Source organism: Chelonia mydas, chromosome 5, assembly GCF_015237465.2.
Source record: "Chelonia mydas isolate rCheMyd1 chromosome 5, rCheMyd1.pri.v2, whole genome shotgun sequence".
Classification (NCBI taxonomy): domain Eukaryota; kingdom Metazoa; phylum Chordata; order Testudines; family Cheloniidae; genus Chelonia; species Chelonia mydas.
In genome coordinates, this window is record NC_051245.2 from 118,218,469 (window position 1) to 118,242,806 (window position 24,338).

At 41.6% G+C, this 24,338-nt stretch overlaps 1 protein-coding gene across 12 annotated transcripts in view; it reads right to left on the minus strand.

Moving 5' to 3' along the window:
• The window catches only part of SUSD1 (sushi domain containing 1), a 102,264-nt gene that overhangs the window by 72,928 nt on the left and 4,998 nt on the right, over window positions 1–24,338 (minus strand). For 11 of the 12 annotated variants that reach the window (XR_006290865.1, XR_006290864.1, XR_006290863.1 and 8 more), the window contains exons 2-7: window positions 17,223–17,354; window positions 13,175–13,330; window positions 12,261–12,413; window positions 8,681–8,860; window positions 2,958–3,137; window positions 1,239–1,418 (exon numbers count right to left, since the gene is read on the minus strand). Coding sequence is in view for 8 of the 12 variants with exons in the window: in XM_043546535.1 (XP_043402470.1) it covers window positions 1,239–1,418; window positions 2,958–3,137; window positions 8,681–8,860; window positions 12,261–12,413; window positions 13,175–13,330; window positions 17,223–17,354 (981 nt within the window). In the remaining 4 variants the exon portion in view is untranslated. The remainder of the gene's footprint in view (window positions 1–1,238; window positions 1,419–2,957; window positions 3,138–8,680; window positions 8,861–12,260; window positions 12,414–13,174; window positions 13,331–17,222; window positions 17,355–24,338) is intronic. The other variant, XM_037902131.2, reaches the window with a different exon arrangement.

The window sequence follows — 24,338 nt, forward strand, 5'->3', positions numbered from 1 at the left end:
AGAGATGCTTTGTGACACCTCTTTCCCAATGGCACGAAAGAGTGCAATGTTCAATACAAAAGCTGAAGTCTAAAACATCTGTTAATCTTGCATTATATTGCTACAAAGGTAGTCTCTCAATCTAGATGATGATGCTGATTATAAGCGTCTCTTTTTGAGGCAATTCTTTGATAGAGAAAATCCCTCCAGGCTGGCACAAAGGGTCTAGAAGTCTGTTGTGGCTTTTAGTTTCAAGTGTACAACACAGGTTGTGATTCTACTGCCCTTATTTTTCTGGGAGTAAAGGTGGCAGGATCAGGCCCATTCAAAAGGTTTCTTTCTGATCTTCTATATGCTAAAAAAAAATTCCTTGGCTTTTAAAATTAAATTTTGCAGGTCATAAATTCATTGGGCAGACTCGGTAGTTTTGCCAATTTCTATTTAAAATGAAAAATGAAACTAACACGAAGGTAAAAGAAGAATGTGGCCAAGACACCTTGCTGCAAGTTAGCCTGGTGCTTTACATTTTTTAGAATTGCCGTGTGTGCATCATGTAAGCCTGACATCCCAACCTGTGGTGGATTAACACCTACAAAGTAAACTAAAACAGGCTTTTTTTGGCCTTCTACCTATCCTAGTTTCAGGACACAAGTTTTACTCCTGAGGGCATTCTGCACCAAAAAAAAAATTAAAATTCTGTGCACAATATTTTTAAATTCTGCAAAATGCTGTGAATTTTATTGGTCAAATAAATGTGGAGGCTCCAGCATGGCATTGGGGAGCACAGGCCACTGGCTACACAGAGGAGGGAGATCACTATGCAGCTCCCGTCCCCCCGCACCACAAGGCACAGATTCAGTGGGGAGGCTGAACCCAACCCTGACACAGTACAAGGACCGTGCCTGCCCCCAAAACACCCCAGAGCCATGCCACTCCATACTAGATGCACCAGGTATGGGCAGGCAGGCTCAGCAAGGCAGGATCCAAGTGTAGAGGGGATCCAGGTGTGGGTTACTTCTCTGTCGGCTGCCCTGGGCACCTGAAATATACTGCTGGGGGGAAAGTCACATGACCGCTCTTGTGGCTTCCCTTTGCTTCCCCGTCAGAAAGTCATTTTTCTGTAGGGAAGCAAAGAAATCTGCGGGGTACATAAATTCTGCGCAGGCACAGTGGTGCAGAATTCCCCCAGGAGTAAAGTTTGAAGCGGAATTTAAAACACATCTACAAATAAAAGGCAGAGGTTTTCATTACACTCCTACCTTTACATATTATAGCCGGAATTTCCCAGGATCCATTATAAATACAACGTGACGTATTACTCCCATTTATGCTGCGGAATCCCTTCTTACATTGGTAGTGCACTGAACTCCCCAGCTGGGAAATGTTGTTCCAAATCATGTCTGTGTTGGGGATTGAAGGAGGTCTGCCACAGTCCGTTACTGAAAAAGATCAAAAACAATTTTCATGAAAAAATGTTTGCTAGTCAGTGTTAAGAAATTAGTTAATGTAGTCACTGAAAGTGAACCCTTAGGAGAATGTGAAATATAAAATCCATTAGGAAAGACAAAACCGTACTATAAAAATGACATTATGGGATTCTTCTCAATGACTCCTTTTAATCAAAAACCATCTTTTTACTTCTAAACCAAGCAACTGCTAGCCTTGCACATTCAACGTTGGATCTGAAAGTCAACCTGGGTTCTTTCCTTCTAGTTCACAACCACAAACAGTACAGATTCTGCACGTCGCCGTCTGCCTTTGCAACAGGACCCTGTCATTGAAACCGCATGAACAAGTCTGTTGATATGTGAGCCAAAAAAGAATCCAGTTCCTTGTCCCACAGCTGTTTAGGTTCTGAAGTCATACCCAGAGCAAAAAGTAGTAAAACAAAATCTTATTTTAGCTGTAATGTCAGCAGATACGGACTTGAGGATATTCAGGAGAAAGATCTATTTCGGAATAAAATTCAATTATTAGTAGGGTTGGAAGGATTAGATTTGTACTGGTAAATGTCAGTAAACGTCAATTTCACTGTACACCCACAAACCAAAGAAAAATATTTCCATCAATAATAATTGACATTCAAAGATAGAAAAAGTAAGAAAAATGCCACTTGAGAACTTAGTAGAGTCAAAATCCAGGGATTCAGACTTTTGAATTAGGTTTACAAACAGACTAGAGCAGTGACTCTCAACCTCTCCAGACTACTGTACCCCTTTCAGGAGTCTAATCTGTCTTGTGTACCCCAAGTTTCACCTCACTTAAAAACTACTTGGTTACAAAATCAGATATAGAAATACAAAAAAGTGTTCACAGCACACTATTACTGAAAAATTGCTTACTTTCTCATTTTTATCATGTGAATTACAAAATAATCAACTGGAATGTAAATATTGCACTTATTAGATCAGTACAAAGAAGTCATTGTCTGTATGAAATTTTAGTTTATACTGACTTTGCTAGTGCTTTTTATGTAGCCTGTTGTAAAACTAGGCAAATATCTAGATGAGTTGATGTACCCCTGGAAGACCTCTGCGCTCCCCCAGGGATACATGTACCACTAACTGAGAACCATTGGACTAGAGAATGAATAGTAAAAACAGGTATGATTTGTTGATTTGAGGATATTTACTTTGTATACTTTGACATGTGATATTAATAATTTGTGTTTTAACAGTGTACAAATCTTTAACTTTTTGAATCTCAACATCTGTCATTAAATAATTGTCTGGCCCTCCCATAACTTCCCAGACTCATGAACATTTAAATCAATAAAAATCTAAAAAAACCCAAAAACACTTAAAAAAAGAAAAATCAACGTTGACATTATTGTCAAGATTAACTGAATTCTGCCAAGCCTAATTATTAGTCACTTTTCAGAATAAAATCATACTTTAAGAAAGTCTTGTTTGAATTTGAGATGAAGGGTCTTTAAATCTGATGGAAAAGAACATAAACCTGCACTGAAACATATTTACCTTCACATGCACCAGTGATATTTTCCCATTTCTGAATTATTGTGCATTGCGAAAAATTCTTCTCTCCACTAAAATGAAACCCTTCACTACATTTATAGTACACCATGCTTCCTAGAGTTGTGGAGTTGTCCCAGATCATTTCTGCGTGTGGAATCCACAAAGGTCTGCCACAGTCTATTTCTGAGGGAAAAAAATAGAGAAGTAAAATTGACAATGGAAACAAGCCAAGACTAGTCACAGGGTTTAAAGAAGAGATACTTATTGTTATCATTATTATTAGGGCTATTGATTAATCGCAGTTAACTCACGCGATCAACTCAAAAAAAATTAATCACACTTAATCACACTGTTAAACAATAGAATATCAGCGGAAACTTATTAAATATTTTTGGATGTTTTTCTACATTTTCAAATATATTGATTTCTTTTATAACACAGAATACAAAGTGTACAGTGCTCACTTTATATTATTATTTTTATTACAAATATTTGCACTGTAAAAATGATAAACAAAAGAAATACCTTATACAAGTACTGTAGTGCAATCTCTTTATCTATTTAGATTTTTTTTTGGTTACATAACTGCACTCAAAAACAAACCAATGTAAAACTTTAGAGCCTACAAGTCCATTCAGTCCTACTTCTTGTTCAGCCAATCGCTAAGACAAACAAGTTTGTTTACATTTATGAGAGATAATGCTGCCTGCTTCTTATTTACAATGTCACCTGAAAGTGAGAAGAGACATTCGCATGGCACTTTTGAAGCCAGCGTTGCAAGATATTTACATACCAGATATGCTAAACATACATATGCCGTTTCATGCTTTGGCCACCATTCCAGAGGACATGCTTCCATGCTGATGATGCTCGTTAAAAAAAGAACGTGTTAATTAAATTTGTGACTGAACTCCTTGGGAGAGAATTGTACGTCCCCTGCTCTGTTTTACCTGCATTTCATGTTATAGCAGTCGCAGATGATGACCCAGCACATGTTCGTTTTAAGAACATTTTCACAGCAGATTTGACAAAACGCAAAGAAGGTACGATGTGAGATTACTAAAAATAGCTACAGCATTCAACCCAAGGTTTAAGAATCTGCAGTGTCGTCCAAAATCCGAGAGGGATGAGATGTGGAGCATGCTTTCAGAAGTCTTAAAAGAGCAACACTCAGATGCAAAAACTACAGAACCCAAACCACCAAAAAAGAAAATCAACCTTCTGCTCAGTGGTTTGAGCACTGGCCTGCTAAACCTAGGGTTGTGAATTCAATCCTTGAGGGGGCCATTTAGGAATCTAGGGCAAAAATTGGGGATTGGTCCTGCTTTGAGCAGGGGGTTGGACTAGATGACCTTCTGAGGTCCCTTCCAACTCTGATATTCTATATTCTATGATTCTGCTGGTGACATCTGACTCAGATAATGAAAATGAACATGGGTCGGTCTGCACTGCTTTGGATCGTTATTGAGCAGAACCAGTCATTGACATGAATGCATGTCCTTTGGAATGGTGGCTGAAGCATGAAGGGACATATGAATCTTTAGCGCATCTGGCACGTAAATATCTTGTGACGGCGGCTACAACAATGCCATGTGAACGTCTGTTCTCGCTTTCAGGTGACATTGTAAAAAAGAAGCGGGCAGCATTATCTCCTGCAAATTGTAACCAAAATTGTTTGTCTGAGTGACTGGCTGAACAAGAAGTAGGAATGAGTGGACTTGTAGGCTCTAGAGTTTTCCATTGTTTTATTTTTGCATGAAGCTATTTTTTGTACATAATTCTACATTTATATGTTCATCTTTCATGATAAAGAGATTATACTACAGTACTTGTATGAGGTGAACTAAAAATACTATTTCTTTTGTTTTTTTACAGTGCAAATATTTGTAATAAAAAATAAATATAAAATGGACACTGTACACTTTGTATACTGTGTTGCAACTGAAATCAATATATTTGAAAATGTAGAAAACATCCAAAACATTTAAATAAATGGTATTCTATTTTTGTTTAACAGCGCAATTAACAGCAATTAATATTTTTAAATCACTTGACAGACCTAATTATCATTATTTCTTTGTATTACCACAGTGCTTAAGAGCCCCAGGACCAGGACCTCTCTGTGCTTGGTGCTGTACAGATACAGACAAACAACAGCATCAGCATTTGGGATGCAGGAATGTAGTTTGTACAGTTCCTAGCACACTGGGCCCTAAGCCTCGATTAGGGCTCCTAGGTGCTATTGCAATACCATAATAAGTAGCAATACAGTATTCCACAGTGGACTAGAAATGACAGGACATAGGTGTTGTAATGATGCTCATTTTGTAAAATAACACCTGGTTAAAGAGAGAGAGCTGATGACTCTATTCCTGTATAATGTCTCTCTAAAGAAAAGCTCACTGTTGTAATGATGATTGTTTTGTTTCTGATATTTACCAAGGATTTGTAAACCTGTTGATTACTCTCTATTTATTTAGGAGGTAAGAAAAAAAAAACCTATCCCATGATGGAATAACAGGGGAAGGTAAGTAGAACTGCTTTCGACCAGGACAAGAAGAAATCACATAGGAAAATTTCTATGGGTTATTCAAGCCTCTGTGGAGATGATTAGAAAATAAATGTGGTAATAACTTGAAATTGGTTCACTTACTCAGCAATTTTGTGGAGTTTCATAATAAAATTATGGAATTAAAATAATAAAAGAGAAAAGATCAAGTTAATGGAAGAATATAATTTGAAGCTAAAGTACAATGTGAAATCCAGAGTGAATCCAACACTACTATTCAGGATTACGCCTTACTTTGTTAAAAAATGAACAATGGGACACTATATTAAGAATTAAACCATATTTTTCCTAGGACTCACAGATGGCGGCAAGGAGAAAGCTTGAATTATTAGTTGAAAAGTGGGCTTAAAGTAATTTTGAAGTTGTAGCCAGAAACAGATAAATAGAAAAATTTGACAAAGTTGAACAACTTACAGTATAAAACCTTTAAGTGAAAATTTTAAAAGAAATATGTAGCAATGGAAAACAATCCCACTAGGATAGTTATCTTTCTGCCTCTACCTTGGAAAGCATGTATATGCTGTGAAACGTTAGAATAAGCTTCTCTTCCAGAACTACTGAATTATAAGCAAATATTCAACCTCAGAGCCTTCAGTTTGAGACTACCTTATTGAAGCAGAGTGATATGTGACAGGGATTTTTTTTTAGAAGACTAAGTGAGGATTTGGACAGGAGGAACTATAAGCAAGCCTTGCCTCAAACCATCCCCCCCCACTGTTATCCGCCATACCCAGCAAGATTGAAATGTAGAAGTGAGAGAGTGGTGTTTTCTGTCTATGTAATCAAATGCTTTTTAGGCATCTGAACCCTGAACTAAAACAAAGATATTGGGGCAGATTCCAAAAATAGAGGCAGTAAGACTGAAATACGGGCTAAGCACATTCTATTTAGGCATAGACTAAACTTGATACCAAAGAACAGAAGAATTAGCCATGCAGAATCAGTTCCATGAGACATTAATCATGCAACTGTGCCAAGTTAAAGATGGAGTAAAGATGATAATTAAGTATAAGGGAATATCAGTTAATAATAAGAATTAATAAAGACCCTCTGAGTGGCTCTATACTGGAATTCTGTCAGATAACTTCTTTTTTGTTTACTCTTGTTTTTCACCTTAATATGAACTTGACAGGCCACATCCCTCCATTCATAAAAAACAAAGGGCTTTATGGTTTATGTCAAATAATGAATAATAAAATGCTCAAGTAGTTACTGTTAGCAGCTGACAACAGTCTAGAACTGTGACTTTTAAAAGGATCATAAGTGATAGTAATGCTTAAATTTCTAAACAGTATCAGCATCAGTGTCAGACTGGGCCAGAAGAGTGAGCAATAACCCCAGACTGGAGCTGCAACGCCTTCCAGGTGACAGCCTACTTAGGAGGGCTGCTGTTGGTCAATCTTAGAGCCTCAAAGGATGTGTCTACGCAGCAATTAAACACCCACAGCTGGCCAGGATCAGCTGACTTGGGCTCCCTGGCCACAGGGCTGTAAAACTGCTGCATATACGTGAGAGGAGGGCCCCGGAGCCCAGACTCTGGCCCGAGCCTGTACGTCTACATAGCAATTTTTAGCCTTTTATTCCAGTGCAGATGTACCCTAAGGCTACATCTTAAATGGCAAAGAGGTGTATTCTTACACTGAAGGACTCGTCTCAATGTAAAATTCTAGTGGTGACAAAGCAGAGTTTTATCTTGATACAGCTACTCAAGTTCATGACCTCAATTAGCTACATCAAGGTAAAACTATGTGCCTTGTCTACCTCCAGTAGGGTTTGACATTGAGATAGCTACTGGAAGGGGGGGAGGGGGTGGGGGAAGAGGAGTTAACAGTGAAGACATAGCGGAAGAGGTGCCACGATTGGCTAGAGGGAGGCAGGGCGCTTCCCATTAACAGAGTGATGGGTGGAGGTGATAGGATATCAAAGTAATTCCTGGTTTACAACCAGATCTTGCAAACGCTTAGGCATAAGCATAGCTTCACTCGCATCGACAAACCTATGTAAGTCAATGGGACTACTCACGTGAGTAACTTTACTCACATACATAAGCAGTTACAAGATCTGGCTCTAAGCCACATCAGACCCTTAGTTTGTATTAAACCAGAGAAATATTTTCCTGCATCTTCCATTAAAACAGGGTTTATTTTAAATATTTAACTTTAGCAAATCCAAACAAAAACAACAACGTTTAAGTGCCAAAGAATCAAAAAGTGAAATAGACTAGCCTAGTTTCATTACCAAGCCGAACAAAATACAAAAAAAGGAAACAAAAAACAGCAGCAAAAGCAGATTTAGGCCCAGATTTTAATGGTATTTAGGCACTGCTGTGCTCAGCTTTGTAAAACTTAACTCATTTGGGAGCCTATGTCTCATTTTCAAAAAGGACCTAGGCACTTAGGAATCTAAATTCCATTGATAGTAGGATTTAGACCCTTAAGTACCTAAATCCTTTTGATAATGAAATGTAGGCTCCTAATTCCATTAGCAGTTGTGACACTGAGCGCAGCAACACCTAAATAACTTTAAAAAAACTGGGCCATAGTGCCAGATCCTAAAATGGTGTAAATCAGTGTAGATTTCTGGAGCTACAGAGATTTACACCAGTTGAGAAATTGACACTTAGTTTTTAAAGTCGTTTAGTTTTTATATTTTATGGTCTTATAAACAACACACACAAGAAAACTAATTTATGTCTTTTATGTTTTGAGTGTTCTGTAAATGCTGCTAGAGTCTACAGGTGGAATTCTCAACCAGGCAATGGGGAATTCTCATTGATCGTCTCTAAGGGTATGTCTTCACTACCCGCCAGATCGGGCAGGCAGCGATCGATCCAGCGGGGATCGATTTATCGCATCTAGTCTAGATGCAATAAATCGATCCCCGAGCGCTCTCCCGTCGACTCCTGTACTCCAGCTCTGCGAGAGGTGCAGGCGGAGTCGACAAGGGAGCGGCAACAGTCAACTCTCCGCGGTGAAGACACCACGGTAAGTCAATTTAAGTATGTCGACTTCAGCTTTGTTATTCACACAGCTGAAGTTGCGTAACTCAGATCGATCCCCCCACTAGTGTAGACCAGGGCTTAGGTGGTGACCGCTACTGTTGGTTATTTCTGAAATAATTTCTATCATCCAGAAATCTGTATGTACATTTCCTTTACCTTTGCACACCAGATCAGCACCTTCCCATTGTCCTTTGGCATTACAAACTGCAGTCTGGTTGCCACTTTCCATAACATAACCATGTAGGCAAATATAAGCAACTTCACTTCCATAGGTGGTCCGCCTTAGAGGAGCTGAATGTGCATTCAAGACAGAAGGTGGGACCCCACAATCCACAGCTACAAGCAAAGATGGAAAGCGGGGGTGGGGGGAGAAAAACCACATGAGGTCATTAGAAATGCAAGAACATAAGAGGTTCATGGCTACAGCATGAGGACTTTCCGTTTAAAACAAGAATCTAAATGAGTTCACATTTATAGAAACATGCTCTGCTACACATTGTTTGAAATGTAAAACAACTCCATTATACTGAATCTGCATTACACAAAGGCATAAAATACAGCAGAAGATGGCACAAAAGAGTCCATCTCTTTGATCCAATGCCCAGCACCTATTTGTTTTTAGTGTAAGCCTTAAAAAAAAAAAAAGGCGAGGGGGGAGAAGGAGACCACCATATTTAGGTTTCCATCTGTTAGAGAGTCCTCATTTCTTCCTAGACACTACCACCATGCACAAAAATGCCCCCTACCCTCACAGAACTATGCTGTAATTTGAAATCAATCCTGATCATTAACTCCAAAAGGAAGTTACAGGTTTCCAAGACAAATTACATCCTCATCCACATGTTTAAATCAGAAAAGAACAAAGGACCTGTGCCATTTAAAATATCCTGATGTGAAACTTGGTTCAGTGTTTGTACAGCACCTTGCACAATGGAGTACTGGTCTATTACTAGGGCTCCTAGACATTACAGTAATACAAATAATTAGTAATAAAATAATAGCAGCAGCTGCATGAGATCACGGCCTGGTGTGAGAACTGGCAAAGTTGAACTAACACGCACTGTAAAGTCATCATATGAAAATACCGGTACTTTGAAATCTAGTTTTGGAATAAAATGTGTGTATTCTTGGTCTTCCTGAGCAGGAACAGACTGCAAACACTTGCGGAAATATTTCATACCTGAGATGGTAAGAGAGTCACCTGTGGAGTTTTAAGGGCCTAAAGAATATTTTAAATGGCTCCATTACTAATATGGAAGAAGCCAGGGCTGCTATTCACAGACTTGCTGATTTGTCTAACAAAAAGTTCTTCCTGGCAGTTCAGGAAGGGACAATTGCAATAAAAAAGGTGAAATAGTTCATCTTTTCAGATTTTGAACAGTTATGTCAGGAGAAGGCAGCTCTTGCTAGTGAAACTAGCTTTTATCAAGAAATGGACACCACACATTTGTATTCCATGGATAGACTAAATGGAAAACAATTTATTTTGGGGAGGACAGGAGACATGTCAGAAATGTACTGGATAAAATCATCTTCTGAGGAAGCGGGAAGGAGCTCAGCTGGGATATGTTAATAAGAGTAATAAGTACATTTTGCACAGAGTTACATGCCATTTATTGCTTTAGGCTCCAACCTGGCAATGAGCACTTTGTGGGTGGCAGGAGAACACCAGCACAGAGCTTCATTGCAGAATCAGGGCCTTAAAATGTATCCTGAAGATATTCAACTTTCTCTCTTATTCAGGTTCTCAGTGATTAACACTACAACAACTGAGAACTAATCTTATTTCAATTAATCGTTAGGCATTAACCCCACCCAGAGCTAGTATTCTGCTAGACTCAACTAACTGACAAAAAAAAAGACTTGAGACTGAAAGCAAGATACAAGATGGGTCAAAAACGCAGTTCAACGGTGTTAGAAAAGCCAAATTCACTGGCATTTCACTACAGCTGCCTCCACAAATGGGGATTTCTTTGAGTAGATTGTAATACAGGACCAGCGAATGCCATTTTCTTCTTCTTTGTTGAAGCTCACTCTTTACTTTGCTTTGAAAAAAAAATTCTGACCGTGATTAAAGATTTCCCATGCGATACCATTGCCTCACTTTTTGTTACTTATAAAAATCAAGACCAATTTTATTTTCAATTTCCTGTAGTTCTTTTTCTGTCCTATGAATTACCTTCGGTGTTTATACCTAACCTTTTCCATGTCATTACTGTTAGCATCTTTATTCTTAAGACGCCAACAAGTTGCCCCAGAAAACAAAACGCAGATCAGAAATTGAAACCTGCTGTTTTGAGGTAAAAATCTCACCTACATTAACTGACTTCTTAGGAACTGAGCCTTCTGCTTCCTCCTAGCCGCTGCCAATGAGCACTTCAAGTTTTACATACTCAATGAAAGGATGCCCAAGTTATCCCAGGAAATACAGAATTCTGCATTAGTAAGTAATGATATTTTAGTGTGAAATCTGATGGAGCTGGTTATTCTGTCACTAATGCCAAGTGGAAAAGTTACTGAGTTACATGAGATGCCATTTGTTAGCAGGATCTGATGACAGCCCAGTCCCAACAGAAATCTTTTGTAGGAGGTTGCTCATAATCTTTTTCCATCCTGGAGATAGTGGAGCTATTGGGGGAGATCACAGATGGCCTGACACTCTATTAAGAGCTGCAGGGATGCTTAGAAGAAGCCCCCACATAGCTTAAGAAAAACTGATGGCTTCCCATTAAGTCAATGACACCTTCTCATTTGATAGGCTTTTCCACAGACAAGAACATTTGTGATGCATGTGTGCAAAATGCCACAGAAATCTTGAATACTTTCTGAGCTATAGACCACAGAAGCAGTTATATAGTCAATTAATTTATTTAAGTTATTCAGACAGGGTGCCAGTGAAGTCAACGAGATATGCAGGTGATCAGCACCTCTGAAAATTAGGTGACTTATTGAGGTGCCTAACTTGAAAAACTCAAGTAGGAAATTTTAGCCTAACTCAATACACTACAAGTGTACGCTTAACTGCCAAAGTGTTGCAATACTATGTAAATGAGAGAACTATGTAGTGGCAAGTTAGTTCTGTAATCACTAGCTGTTCACTTCACCTTGGATACATGTGTGCATGACAGTTATATTGAGGACTGCTAGTGTTGTGTGTGTCTGTCTCAGATATGGAGCTGCAATTTTAATTGATACTGGAGAAAAGAAGAAGAGGGAAGACAAAGTAGTATTTATTTCAAGTTCAGATTAATTTCTGTTTATGGCCAAAAAAACCCAAATAAACCCAGAGTAGTTTATTCTTGCATACAGCACAGTATGTTATCAAATGGCTAATTTATTATTTTATTCCTCTTTCCTAGGCTTATTTTATTCACTTGATCTTATTCACCAGCTATTAATCCCGCTCTTCCTTTCCCCTTGAGGCAATCTGACTATGCAAATAGGATGTGGCAAATTTCTTCTTTACTCAGAAACGAACTATATCACCTTCCTGGCATTTCACTTCACTGACCTTGCACACTCAACCCACTGCTGAGAGCCTATAGTGATCTATAGCCACTGTCAACCTTATCATCCAAGCATCAATGAGACATGTTGAATTTGCAAAAACAAAAAGGTAACACCTAAAGAGGGCTACAAACCGGGAAACTCAGAACTGTAGGTCAGTGCAGGTACCATGATATGGTGATAGATCTGATTGTATCTGTTAGCATGAATAACATCCATAGGCTCTCACCTTTGCACGAAACAGTGTTCCCAGCTGGATGAAAAAATTCTGTTCCATTTTCTGGTCTATATCCTTCCATACAGTAGCAGCTGTAGCTTCCGATAGTGTTCACACATCGTCCCCCGACACCACACAGACCTGACACCTGGCACTCATCTATATCTAGAAACCCAGATCAAACGTTACAATCTTTTTAAGTGCTTTTATTTTTAGGGCCCAATCCTGCAATGTACCAAGTGTATCCTAGAAGATGTAAAGCGCCCTCAACTCCTGCTAGCCTCACTGGGAGATGCAGGGGCTCATCAACTTCCAGGAGGTGCTCAGCACCATAGAAGACTGGGCCCTTACACACAAAAATCTATAACTTTACTATCAGTTTTAGTTACTACATGGCAAACAGACATTATCGTCTCCAGTCTATTTCATACTACTGACCAGGAAATACCCAGCATCTGTATTTTTGATCAATTAAAACTGAACAGTCATTGTGCCATGGAAGTCCACACTTCAGCTGAAGGAGAATATTCCACAGTAAACAAAAAAATAATAAACTGATATGCAAGGAAAAATAGGGAAGTGGAAAGAAGGAATATCATCCTATTGTCTTCATTTCTGGTTTCATTTTGCCAGCAAGGCTTTTGTTCAAACCAAGCTTTATATCAATAATTCATATTAACAGAACAAGAATGAGTGTAAGACAGCATTCCACGTAATGGGACTAACTCGCAATAATGAGAGCAAGATATGGTTGCAAGTGTTTGCAAGTTTGGGATGTACATTAGGTGCAGGTGTCCAATAACTGCTTTCATGTACTTTCAAAAATAAAATCTTAATGTGATTGCAAAGAAACAGCCATGTTTGTCACAGAAAATAGATTATGAAGTCCCAGATCCCTAGCATGTGAGCCTAGTTGTTGTATTTACCTGCACAATATGTGCCATCATTGGGAATAAATATCTTGTTGTTGTTAGAGGGATGGTATCCTTCAAGACAAATGCAGTAAAAACTTCCATGTGTATTGTGACATGATGTATGCTCGCCACAGATCTTGCTAGCTCCAATCTGGCATTCATCTTTATCTGTAGGTATATTCAAAACATGTCAGAGATTAAAAATCAAATCAAACCTGTCATTGTCAAGCAGTCAGACTTCTCCTTACGAGGTTTTTTTCTAATTTGTTAGCTCTGCTAATAATCACCCGTCAGCTACAGTACTTTGCAACTGTTGTTCTAATACAGGGTATTGTCATGGTCACTGGACGTCACCGGTTCACTTACTGCTCCATCCACGTGTGATACACAATATTAAAAGGGAGCCAACGTGGGCGAGGTAATATCTTTTATTGGCCCAACTTCTGTTGTGGAGAGAGACAAGCTTTCCAGCGGCACAGAGCTCTTCTTCAGGTCTGTACAGCTCAAAAGCTTGTCTCCTTCACCAACAGAAGTTGGTCCGATAAAAGATAGTATCCTACCAACCTTGTCTCTCTAATATCCAGGGACCAACACGGCTGCAACAACCCTGCAAGTATTAAAGAGACTGTGCCAACTTAATAATTATATATTGGAAACAAACAACATATGTTATGAACACTACCTATGAATAGGGGGATGAGGTGGATGAGGCTTTCTTCCAGCAACTTGCAGAAGCTACTAGATCGCATGCCCTGGTTCTCATGGGTGACTTTAATTTTCCTGATATCTGCTGGGAGAGCAATACAGCGGTGCACAGACAATCCAGGAAGTTTTTGGAAAGCGTAGGGGACAATTTCCTGGTGCAAGTGCTAGACGAGCCAACTAGGGAGGGGAGCTTTTCTTGACCTGCTGCTCACAAACAGGGAAGAATTAGTGGGGGAAGCAAAAGTGGACGGGAATGTGGGAGGCAGTGACCATGAGTTGGTTGAGTTCAGGATCCTGACACAGGGAAGAAAGGTAAGCAGCAGGATACGGACCCTGGACTTCAGGAAAGCAGACTTCGACTCCCACAGGGAACGGATGGGTAGGATCCCCTGGGGGACTAACATGAAGGGGAAAGGAGTCCAGGAGAGCTGGCTGTATTTCAAGGAATCCCTGTTGAGGTTACAGGGACAAACCGTCCCGATGAGTCGAAAGAATAGTAAATATGGCAGGCGACCAGATTGGCTTAACGGTGAAATCCTAGCGGATCTTAAACATAAAAAAGAAGCTTACAAGAAGTGGAAGGTTGGACATATGACCAGGGAAGAGTATAAAAATATTGCTCGGGCATGTAGGAATGAAATCAGAAGGGCCAAATCGCACCTGGAGCTGCAGCTAGCAAGAGATGTCAAGAGTAACAAGAAGGGTTTCTTCAGATATGTTGGCAACAAGGAGAAAGCCAAGGAAAGTGTGGGCCCCTTACTGAATGAGGGAGGCAACCTAGTGACAGAGGATGTGGAGAAAGCTAATGTGCTCAATGCTTTTTTTGCCTCTATCTTCACTAACAAGGACAGCTCCCAGACTGCTGCGCTGGGCATCACAACATGGGGAGTAGATGGCCAGCCCTCTGTGAAGAAAGAGGTGGTTAGGGACTATTTAGAAAAGCTGGACGTGCACAAGTCCATGGGGCCAGACGAATTGCATCCGAGAGTGCTAAAGGAATTGGCGGATGTGATTGCAGAGCCATTGGCCATTATCTCTGAAAACTCGTCGCGAACGGGGGAAGTCCCAGATGATTGGAAAAAGGCTAATGTAGTGCCAATCTTTAAAAAAGGGAAGAAGGAGGGTCCTGGGAACTACAGACCAGTCAGCCTCACCTCAGTCCCCGGAAAAATCATGGAGCAGGTCCTCAAAGAATCAGTCCTGAAGCACTTACACAAGAGGAAAGTGATCAGCAACAGTCAGCATGGATTCACCAAGGGTAGGTCATGCCTGACTAATCTAATCGCCTTCTATGATGAGATTACTGGTTCTGTGGATGAAGGGAAAGCAGTGGATGTATTGTTTCTTGACTTTAGCAAAGCTTTTGACACGGTCTCCCACAGTATTCTTGTCAGCAAGTTAAAGAAGTATGGGCTGGATGAATGCACTATAAGGTGGGTAGAAAGTTGGCTAGATTGTCGGGCTCAACAGGTAGTGATCAATGGCTCCATGTCTAGTTGGCAGCCGGTGTCAAGTGGAGTGCCCCAGGGGTCGGTCCTGGGGCCGGTTTTGTTCAGTATCTTCATAAATGATCTGGAGGATGGTGTGGATTGCACTCTCAGCAAATTTGCGGATGATACTAACCTGGGAGGAGTGGTAGATACGCTGGAGGGCAGGGATAGGATACGAAGGGACCTAGACAAATTGGAGGATTGGGCCAAAAGAAATCTGATGAGGTTCAATAAGGATAAGTGCAGGGTCCTGCACTTAGGACGGAAGAACCCAATGCACCGCTACAGACTAGGGACTGAATGGCTAGGCAGCAGTTCTGCAGAAAAGGACCTAGGGGTGACAGTGGACGAGAAGCTGGATATGAGTCAGCAGTGTGCCCTTGTAGCCAAGAAGGCCAATGGCATTTTGGGATGTATAAGTAGGGGCATAGCGAGCAGATCGAGGGACGTGATCGTTCCCCTCTATTCGACACTGGTGAGGCCTCATCTGGAGTAGTGTGTCCAGTTTTGGGCCCCACACTACAAGAAGGATGTGGATAAATTGGAGAGAGTCCAGCGAAGGGCAACAAAAATGATTAGGGGTCTGGAACACATGACTTATGAGGAGAGGCTGAGGGAACTGGGATTGTTTAGTCTGCAGAAGAGAAGAATGAGGCGGGATTTGATAGCTGCTTTCAACTACTTGAGAGGTGGTTCCAGACAGGATGGTTCTAGACTATTCTCAGTGGTAGAAGAGGACAGACAAGGAGTAATGGTCTCAAGTTGCAGTAGGGGAGGTTTAGGTTGGATATTACGAAAAACTTTTTCACTAGGAGGGTGGTGAAACACTGGAATGCGTTGCCTAGGGAGGTGGTGGAATCTCCTTCCTTAGAAGTTTTTAAGGTCAGGCTTGACAAAGCCCTGGCTGGGATGATTTAATTGGAGATTGGTCCTGCTTTGAGCAGGGGGTTGGACTAGATGACCTCCTGAGGTCCCTTCCAACCCTGATATTCTATGATTCTATGATATGAGAACTGGAAGAATTTTAAAAATCATCATCCAAGATGACAGAACTGGAAAAATCAGTAAAATCCATCTCAATTTTGTTTATAGTCAGTTTCATTTTCTGGTTCTCAGTAAAGTAATGATTGGGATGCTAATGCTGAATGGGAGTATTTGTTTTTAAAGTTCCACTGGAATTATTTTTTTAAAAACAATCACGTAAACATTTATAATGTTTAAAGTTTTGTGGGGAAAAAATTTTTTTTTTCAAAACAGATTTTGGATCAAGTTTAAGTGGACTGTCTCTGAGTCAAACGTCTTAGAATTTGAAAAAAAACCGAGGTAAACGCACTATCACCAGTATTTGTTTGGATAGTTTACCAGCTACAAATCATCACTTATTTTAAATGCAATTGATGAAATCCAGCCCAACATACCCCACCCCTGCCACTGTTAACAGTTTTGAAAAAACCATCTGTTGGCATTCTTGGTTTTGGAGCGACTGTTAGGTATGAACATAGGTCTCAGACTAAGAACTTGGTGCCATCATCCAGGACCAAATATTTTGATAAGGGCTTGTCTACACTGTTTGTTCACGTTTGGCAACCCAGAGTTTAAACCTACAGCACTTTAGCCTGCTGCACATTCCCTGGCCTTGTCGACCATGCTGCCACACCCAGAAAGTTCCCCAGTGCACTTTGACTGCAGTGCCAAAGTGCACTGCAGAACATCTAGTGCCTTGTAGCAGAGTCCACCCAGGCACTCGGTGGGGGGCCGGCCAGAGCGTTGTAGATTCATACATCAGCCTTGCTGCGCAGCAACAGACCATATAGACAAGCCCTAAGATTGTTAGCAATTGCACACATTCACAAATCATAGCCTACCTTGACAATGAGTCCTCCCATTACCCACAAATCCATAGTTACAGATGCAGACGTTTTTGCCTTCTTTTTGCTGACACGTGGCGTTAGCATGGCAAGTGGCACAGACATCTGGGACTGAACTATTTGTTGCAGCTTAAAGAAAATAAAGATAGTTTCAAAAAAATGCCAAAAATTTAGTTTGTGGATCAGCTCAGTACACAGGGAAGGCAGCATTTAGAGTTTAATAAATAGATGAAACTTTAGATTGAATCCTTTGAATTGAAATCAAGTCCCATATCATACCCTGGTTTGAAGCAAAACTTTAGCCCATTATAAACAGCCCAGACTAAGGAAACTGGGAGAAATGAAAATGAACTGAACATCACAGCACAAGGAACATGGCATTATGTAGTCATTGCTAAATGAGACTAGTTAGCACAATCCAGTTAATAATGTTTATGAGTTTCAAATTTAAACCAAGTTGTGCAAACCAGTCATGTTACACAATTAATCCACAGAGTTGTATTACTTTTTGTTTCAGAAGGTGGAAAAGTTAACCAGGGGCACAGTCATTTTAGACCTGTTTCTGACTAACAAGGAAGGATTGGTTACAAATCTGAAGATTGACGGCAATTTAGGTGAAAGTGATAATAAAACGACAGATTTCATGAACTAAGGAAAGAAAGGAGTGAGAGCAGCAAAATAAGAACAAAAGACTTCAAAAAAACTGACTTTAACAAACTCAGAGAACTGGTAGTAAGGTAGAAGTTCAAGAGAGCTGGCAGATCTCAGAGACAATATTAAAGGCACAACAGCAAACTATCCCGATGGGAAGGAAAGATAGTAAGAGGGCAATATGGATTCACCGGCAGCTCCTGAAAAATCAAAAAGAAATCCTAAAAAAAAGTGGAAACACAGAGAAATAGCTAAGGAGTGCAAAAAAAAAATATTACAAGCATATAGGAACAAAATCAGAAAGGCTAAGGTACAAAATGAGTTACCCCTAGTTGGGAACATAAAAGGCAATGAGAAGAGGTTTTATAAACAGATTAGGAGAAAGAGAAAGACAAAGGAAAATGCAAGTCGGTCTTTTACTTAGTGGGGAAGGAGAACTAATAAGGGATGAACCCGAAGGCTAAGTTGTTTAACACCTATTTTACTTCCATCTTCACTAAAAAAGTAAATTGTGACCAGATATTTAACACAATATTAACAATAAGGGGGAAGAAATATTGGTGTCAAAATAGGGAAAGAGCAGGTTAAAGAATATTTAAGTAAATTAGATGTATACAAGTCAGCAGCGTCCAATGAAATTTACGACAGGATACGTAAGAAAATAGCTGAAGCAATCTCGGAACGATTACATACCACCCACCATACCGGGTCAGACCAAAGGTCCTTCTAGCCCAGTATCCTGTCTTCCGACAGTGGCCACTAACAGGTGCCCCAGAGGGAATGAACAGAACAGGTAATCATCGAGTGATCTATCCCGTCGCCCATTCCCAGCTTCTGGCAAACAGAGACCAGGGACACCATCCCTGCCCTTCCTGGCTAATAGTCATTGATGGACCTGTCCTCCATGAATTTATCTAGTTCTTTTTTGAACACTGTTATAGTCTTGGCCTTCACAACATCCCTTGGCAATAAGTTCCACAGGTTGACTGTGCATTGTGTGAAGAAATACTTCCTTTTGTTTGTTTTAAACCTGCTGCCTACTAATTTCATTTGGTGACCCCTAGTTCTTGTAGACCATGCAGTAAATAACACTTCCTTATTTATTTTCTCCACACCAGTCATCATTTTATAGACCTCAATCACATCCCCCCTTAGTCGTCTCTTTTCCAAGCTGAAAAGTCCCAGTCTTATTAATCTCTCCTCATATAGAAGCTGTTCTACACCCCTAATCATTTTTGTTTCCCTTTACTGAACCTTTCCCAATTCCAATAAATCTTTTTTGAGATGCGGCGACCACAGTGCACGCAATAGTCAAGATGTGGACACACCGTGGATTTACAGAGAGGCAATATGATATTTTCTGTCTTATTATCTATCCCTTTCATAATGATTCCCAACATTCTGTTTGCTTTTTCGACTGCCGCTGCATACTGAGTGGATGTTTTCAGAGAACTATTCACAATTACTCCAAGATCTCTCTCTGTTGAGTGGTAACAGCTAATTTAGACCCCATCATTTTATATGTATAGTTGGGATTATGTTTTCCAATATGTATTACTTTGCATTTATCAACACTGAATTTCATCTGCCATTTAGTTGTCCGGTCACCTAGCTTGAGAGTTCCCTTTGTAGCTCTTCACAGTCTGATTTGGACTTCACTAACCTTTAACAGCTATTATCTTTGAGGATTCATGGAGGTTGGGTGAGGTCCCAGAGAACTGGAGGAGGGCAAAAAAGGGAACAAAGCTGTCCTGGGGAATTACAGTCCAGTCAGCCTAATTTCAGTATCTGGAAAAAGGAGGTTACTTACCTGCACTGTAACTGATGTTCTTTGAGATGTATACTCTCTATACATATTCCACAGTGCACATGCGAGAGAGAATTTTCTAGTCAGCTGTATTCCTCAGGGTGGCCCATTTGTCTCTTCCTCCCTCGCATAACCACGGAACCGCCCTGACGCACCTAGTTCCTTCACTACCACTCGTGACATCCAGACTCCGAAGTGGCAGGGATGGTGGGTGGATCTGACAGAAGCAGAGCCTTTCGGGCAGGGTAACAGAAGCAAATGCTGCCATGATACGCAGAGTGTTGAAGAGAGCAATGAAGGGCAACACCTGGCATCAGTAGCGGCTGTGGTCTAACAGAATCCTCCAAAAGTGCCTGTGTACCAGGTGAATCACAGTGTGGAAGTACATATCCTTGGAGGTCAAGAGCAGCATACCAGGCTTTCTGATCCAAGGAGGGAAATGATGGACCCAAAGGAAGCCGACTTGAACTTGAGCTTCTTGACAGATGTTCAGTCCTCAGAGGGGTCCAGTACTGGTCAAAGCCTCCTCCCGCACCCTCAAGCCAGTTTACTTAGGGCTAAGAAAGTAATGTGAATAGAACCCTCTTCACCTCTATGGAGAGGGAATGTTCTCTATAGCACTGAAAGTGAGGACGGTCTGCACCTCCTGTCAAAGCAAATTCTTGGGAAAAGTCCCTGAAGGGGATGTGGAGGAGGGATAGTTAGGGGGAAGGAAGAGAAACACAATGGTGTAAACTCTCTGGGCCACCTCCAGGGCCCAGTGGTCTGAGGTGAAACTAGACCAGGCCTGTTGGAAGGCGCCAGATGGTTGCTAAATAGAGAGGAGGTCTGGAATCGCAGGCACAGTGGTGTGCTGTCCACAGACACGACGTCAAACCTGCTGCCCGGTCAGCACCAATGCAGAGTGGTGCGACTGGGAAGTAGATCCTGTGGCGGGATTCCTCCCTGAGGATCTCTGCCTGCAGCTGCATGGCTCAGGCTGTGTGAAATGTGAGAACGGCTGTTCGTGCTGCTGCTAAGAGTGGAGCATGAAGTGCCTCCTTTGGGAGGCTGTGGCAAACATCCCCAATGATCTGAGGGTGGATGAAGAGTCTTGCAGGGACTTCATTACCTCACATCTCCTCTCGTGAAAGAGTGAGTAGCCCTCAACGGATAAGTCTTCAGTTGTTGCCTGCAGTTCTCTAGTGATGGCTGCTTGGTGATTGCTATTGCTATTGGTGTTGCCATTGCCCCGGAAGCCATATCTGTGGCATCCAGTGCTGCTGGTAGCACTGTTCTAGCTACCACGTGCCCCTCCACAAGAATCGTCTGGAACTGGAACTTGTCCCTGCAGTCCTGTGGTATCTTGTCAATAAATTATTACAACACATTTCAGTTGATGTAATCATAGTTTACTAGGACTGCCTGATAACTGGAGAGCCTCATCTGAAGGCTTACCGTAGAGTATGCCTTTTCGCTGAGCAAGACAAGGCATTTAATCTCCTTGCCCTTTGAAGTCAATTTCTGGTGGCCCTGGCGAGTTCTCTTGTTAGCCACCACCACCACCAGGGACCCCAGTGCTGGGTGGGAATAGAACTGTTCAGATCCAATCACTGGGATCTCGTCCCTCCTATCTGCTCATTTCAGTGTTGTTGCCACTGACGCTGAAGCCTGCTAGAGGACCCTTTTAGATTCCAAAAGGCCCTCACTGACTGAGATTGCAACATGCCCTGAAACTGACAAGCGTAAAGTGTCCAGGCATTTGTGCAGCATGTTTTGCAGCTCCTCTGTGGATATCTCCAAGGCTCCTGCCACCCACCTCATGAGGTCACGGAAAATCTTATAGTCCTTGGGTGTAGTAGTCGACCGGTCCGGTGCCAAGCTATTGGCCAGGACTTTGTCATCTCCGGACAGGATCACACTCTGGTCATCTTGAGCCAGCACAGTGGCTGCTGTCTCCTGGCTGCATGCACAAGTCCACAGCAGAGATGAATCCAGTGCCTGGTGCAGGGGCGACATTCTGCGCCTTGTGGGCTGGGCCAGGATAAAATTGCAGCCCCCATAGGGGCCACGTGCGCCACATGCTATAATCACAGGATGCAGGGGTCCACAGCAATTGGAATCACTGGTATTAGCACTGGGTCAAACCTGTGCCATCCTGCATCCTCGGTCACGGGTAGGTACTCCAAGTCCCCTTTGGAGACCCTGAGAATGCCGAGTCCTGGGACCTGCTGGGAAAGACTGACCGCTGCCCTGGAAAACGGATGATGAGAAGGCAGAGTTTTCTGATGGGGTGGTTCTCACTCCGTAAGTGTACAGAGGGCTTGATCAGAGAGCAGGAAGGGAGCCTCAGAGTGACCAAGGCTCTCACAGCCAAAAGAGTGCCAGTACTATGATCCAAAGAGGGGGAGCACATACCAGGTGATGCCACAGGGACTGGAGTCGGAGGTAATCAGGCAGCCAGTCCTGGAGTGAGGCTCCTACTGGTACCACCTCAGACAGTGACTGCTCCCTGCCTCAATACCAAAAAGCTAACATGGACACTGCTGTGATGTATGTGACCTCCCTTACGGTGGGGTCTGCTAGCCTGGTACCGGCTTCAGTGCTCAGGGAGCTTCTCTGAAGCTTTGGGGGCACCTTTAACGTTCAACAGGCTGGTAGTCCTCTGAAGCCTTGCAGCCAGGTCCCAGGAGGGTGAGCTTCACCTCTTCTCTTTGGAGGCGTTGCACTCAGAGTCCAACTTGTCTTTATGCTTCCCAGAAAAGGAAGCTACTGGCATAAGAGACCGCTTAGCCACTGCAGACACCAGGGCTGTCCTCGATTGCTAGTGGTCTCCCAAGGGCCCTCACTCTTGGAAAGTGGGGTCAGAGGCCAGCCTCATGCCTGCTCCACCAGGAGTTCCAATAGTTCATGGGTTAGGAACCCAGTCTTATGGGGTCCAGGGGCTTCTGTAGAGATTATTTAGGTTAATCTTTCTATCTACCCAATGGGACTCAGTGCTCAGTCTAGAAGGTACCATCAGAGATGCTTAGTTTTGCAGTTCTCAAACTGTGGATTTGTGTCTCCAGAGATAACATGCTTGTTAGCAGCAAAAATGTTTTTAAATAAATAAATAATATATAGAGGTGAGAAATAACAGACCTCAACCCTATTGTCCCTCTGCAAATTTATGTGTACACAGAGCCAATCCCTTACCTCTCTCTAAAAGTGCAAAGTTTCAAAAAGTTCAATGAATAGAAGATTGTTGGGGGCGGAATAGATCTGGCCAAGGAGAAGAAGTCTGGAGATAAATGTGATGTTTAAGAAAAGTTTTGTAAATGTCTGCCACTGGATGTTCACTAAACCTATCATGTCACTATAGCAAGCTTCTCATGTCCACTACCTCCTAGCTAGCGGAGTTCATTTGCCTGAACATACAGACACTTCTTTGACCATAAATAGGGAAAAATATGAACTCAGAAAAATACTCCAAATAGTCCCTCTTAGCCCTCTCTAGCTGCATGGTGGCTTAAGCATCTTCTGAAGATCCAGAGTGTTTTATTCAACTGTTATGTGTTGTGTGTATTACAGAAGCACCTCATAATATTACTGTTTAGACTGTCCAGTGTAAGTGGCTCGTATTCGAAAATTCTACAGGGCTACTTGCCCAGGACAAGTCATTTTCTTTTGACAGGTCAATAAACTATTTTCCCCCCACTATCATCATGGTACAGAACAGAGGTTAGTCAATTTCTGTTTCAGTTTTGCAAGGGTGAGCTAAATCATGGCATTTGTATTCTGTGTGATGTTCTGAACAATACCATAATGAAGACTTTTATACAGCTTCAGCATGAGTTTGACTTGCCTGAACATCAGACTGACAAAAGCTCCTTTACTACCGTAAAACAAAAATGTAAAACAGCTCCTGAAGATCATCCAGTCTGTTCTATACTAAATCAATTAGGCAAGATTCTTCATGAGACCTCTAATACCTCTATGGCATCACACAACTCCCAACACAGAACGCAACACAAGCCTGAAGGATCTTTCTGACAGTGATTCAGCATGACTATATCACATGCAGATAGGTAATTTTAAAAATACATTTTCTATGATATCTTGATGGACCTTCATTCCAGGGCACGGAAGTTTAATAGTATCCACCATATACACTGGGATCTGACTGAGTCTCCTGTACATGCTGTCATGAAAACCTACTCCACAGAATTAGCAGGGGAGCTCAAAGGAGTTATATTTGCTCACAACTGTGACAAACCCCTTTGAATTCTAGTTGTGTTCTAATCTAGGCAATACCGCCCAACTTTCTGGGCTTCCCATTACGGCCCTTCGATGGTCACTTAGTGCTATTCTGACGGGCAACAGACTATACTGACTACATGAAAGGCCTAGATCATATCAAGTACTGATTCCCTTATAGAGTTAGCAACATTTGCAAAATATACCTGTGACAGGTTTGGTCACAGAGACCCCCTTGGGACTGTGACCTGATGTGCTGAAATTACCTCGGAGCCTGTTTTCCCTGCCAGCTTAGGACTCCAGAACCCTGCCTTGTTGAGCCAGACACGCTAGCCTGCTGCAACACAGACTCAGGGTCTGGGTAATACAAGTTTATATCTTATTCTCCTAACTCCAGACATATAAATAATACATGCAAACAAATAGGATGAACACACTCA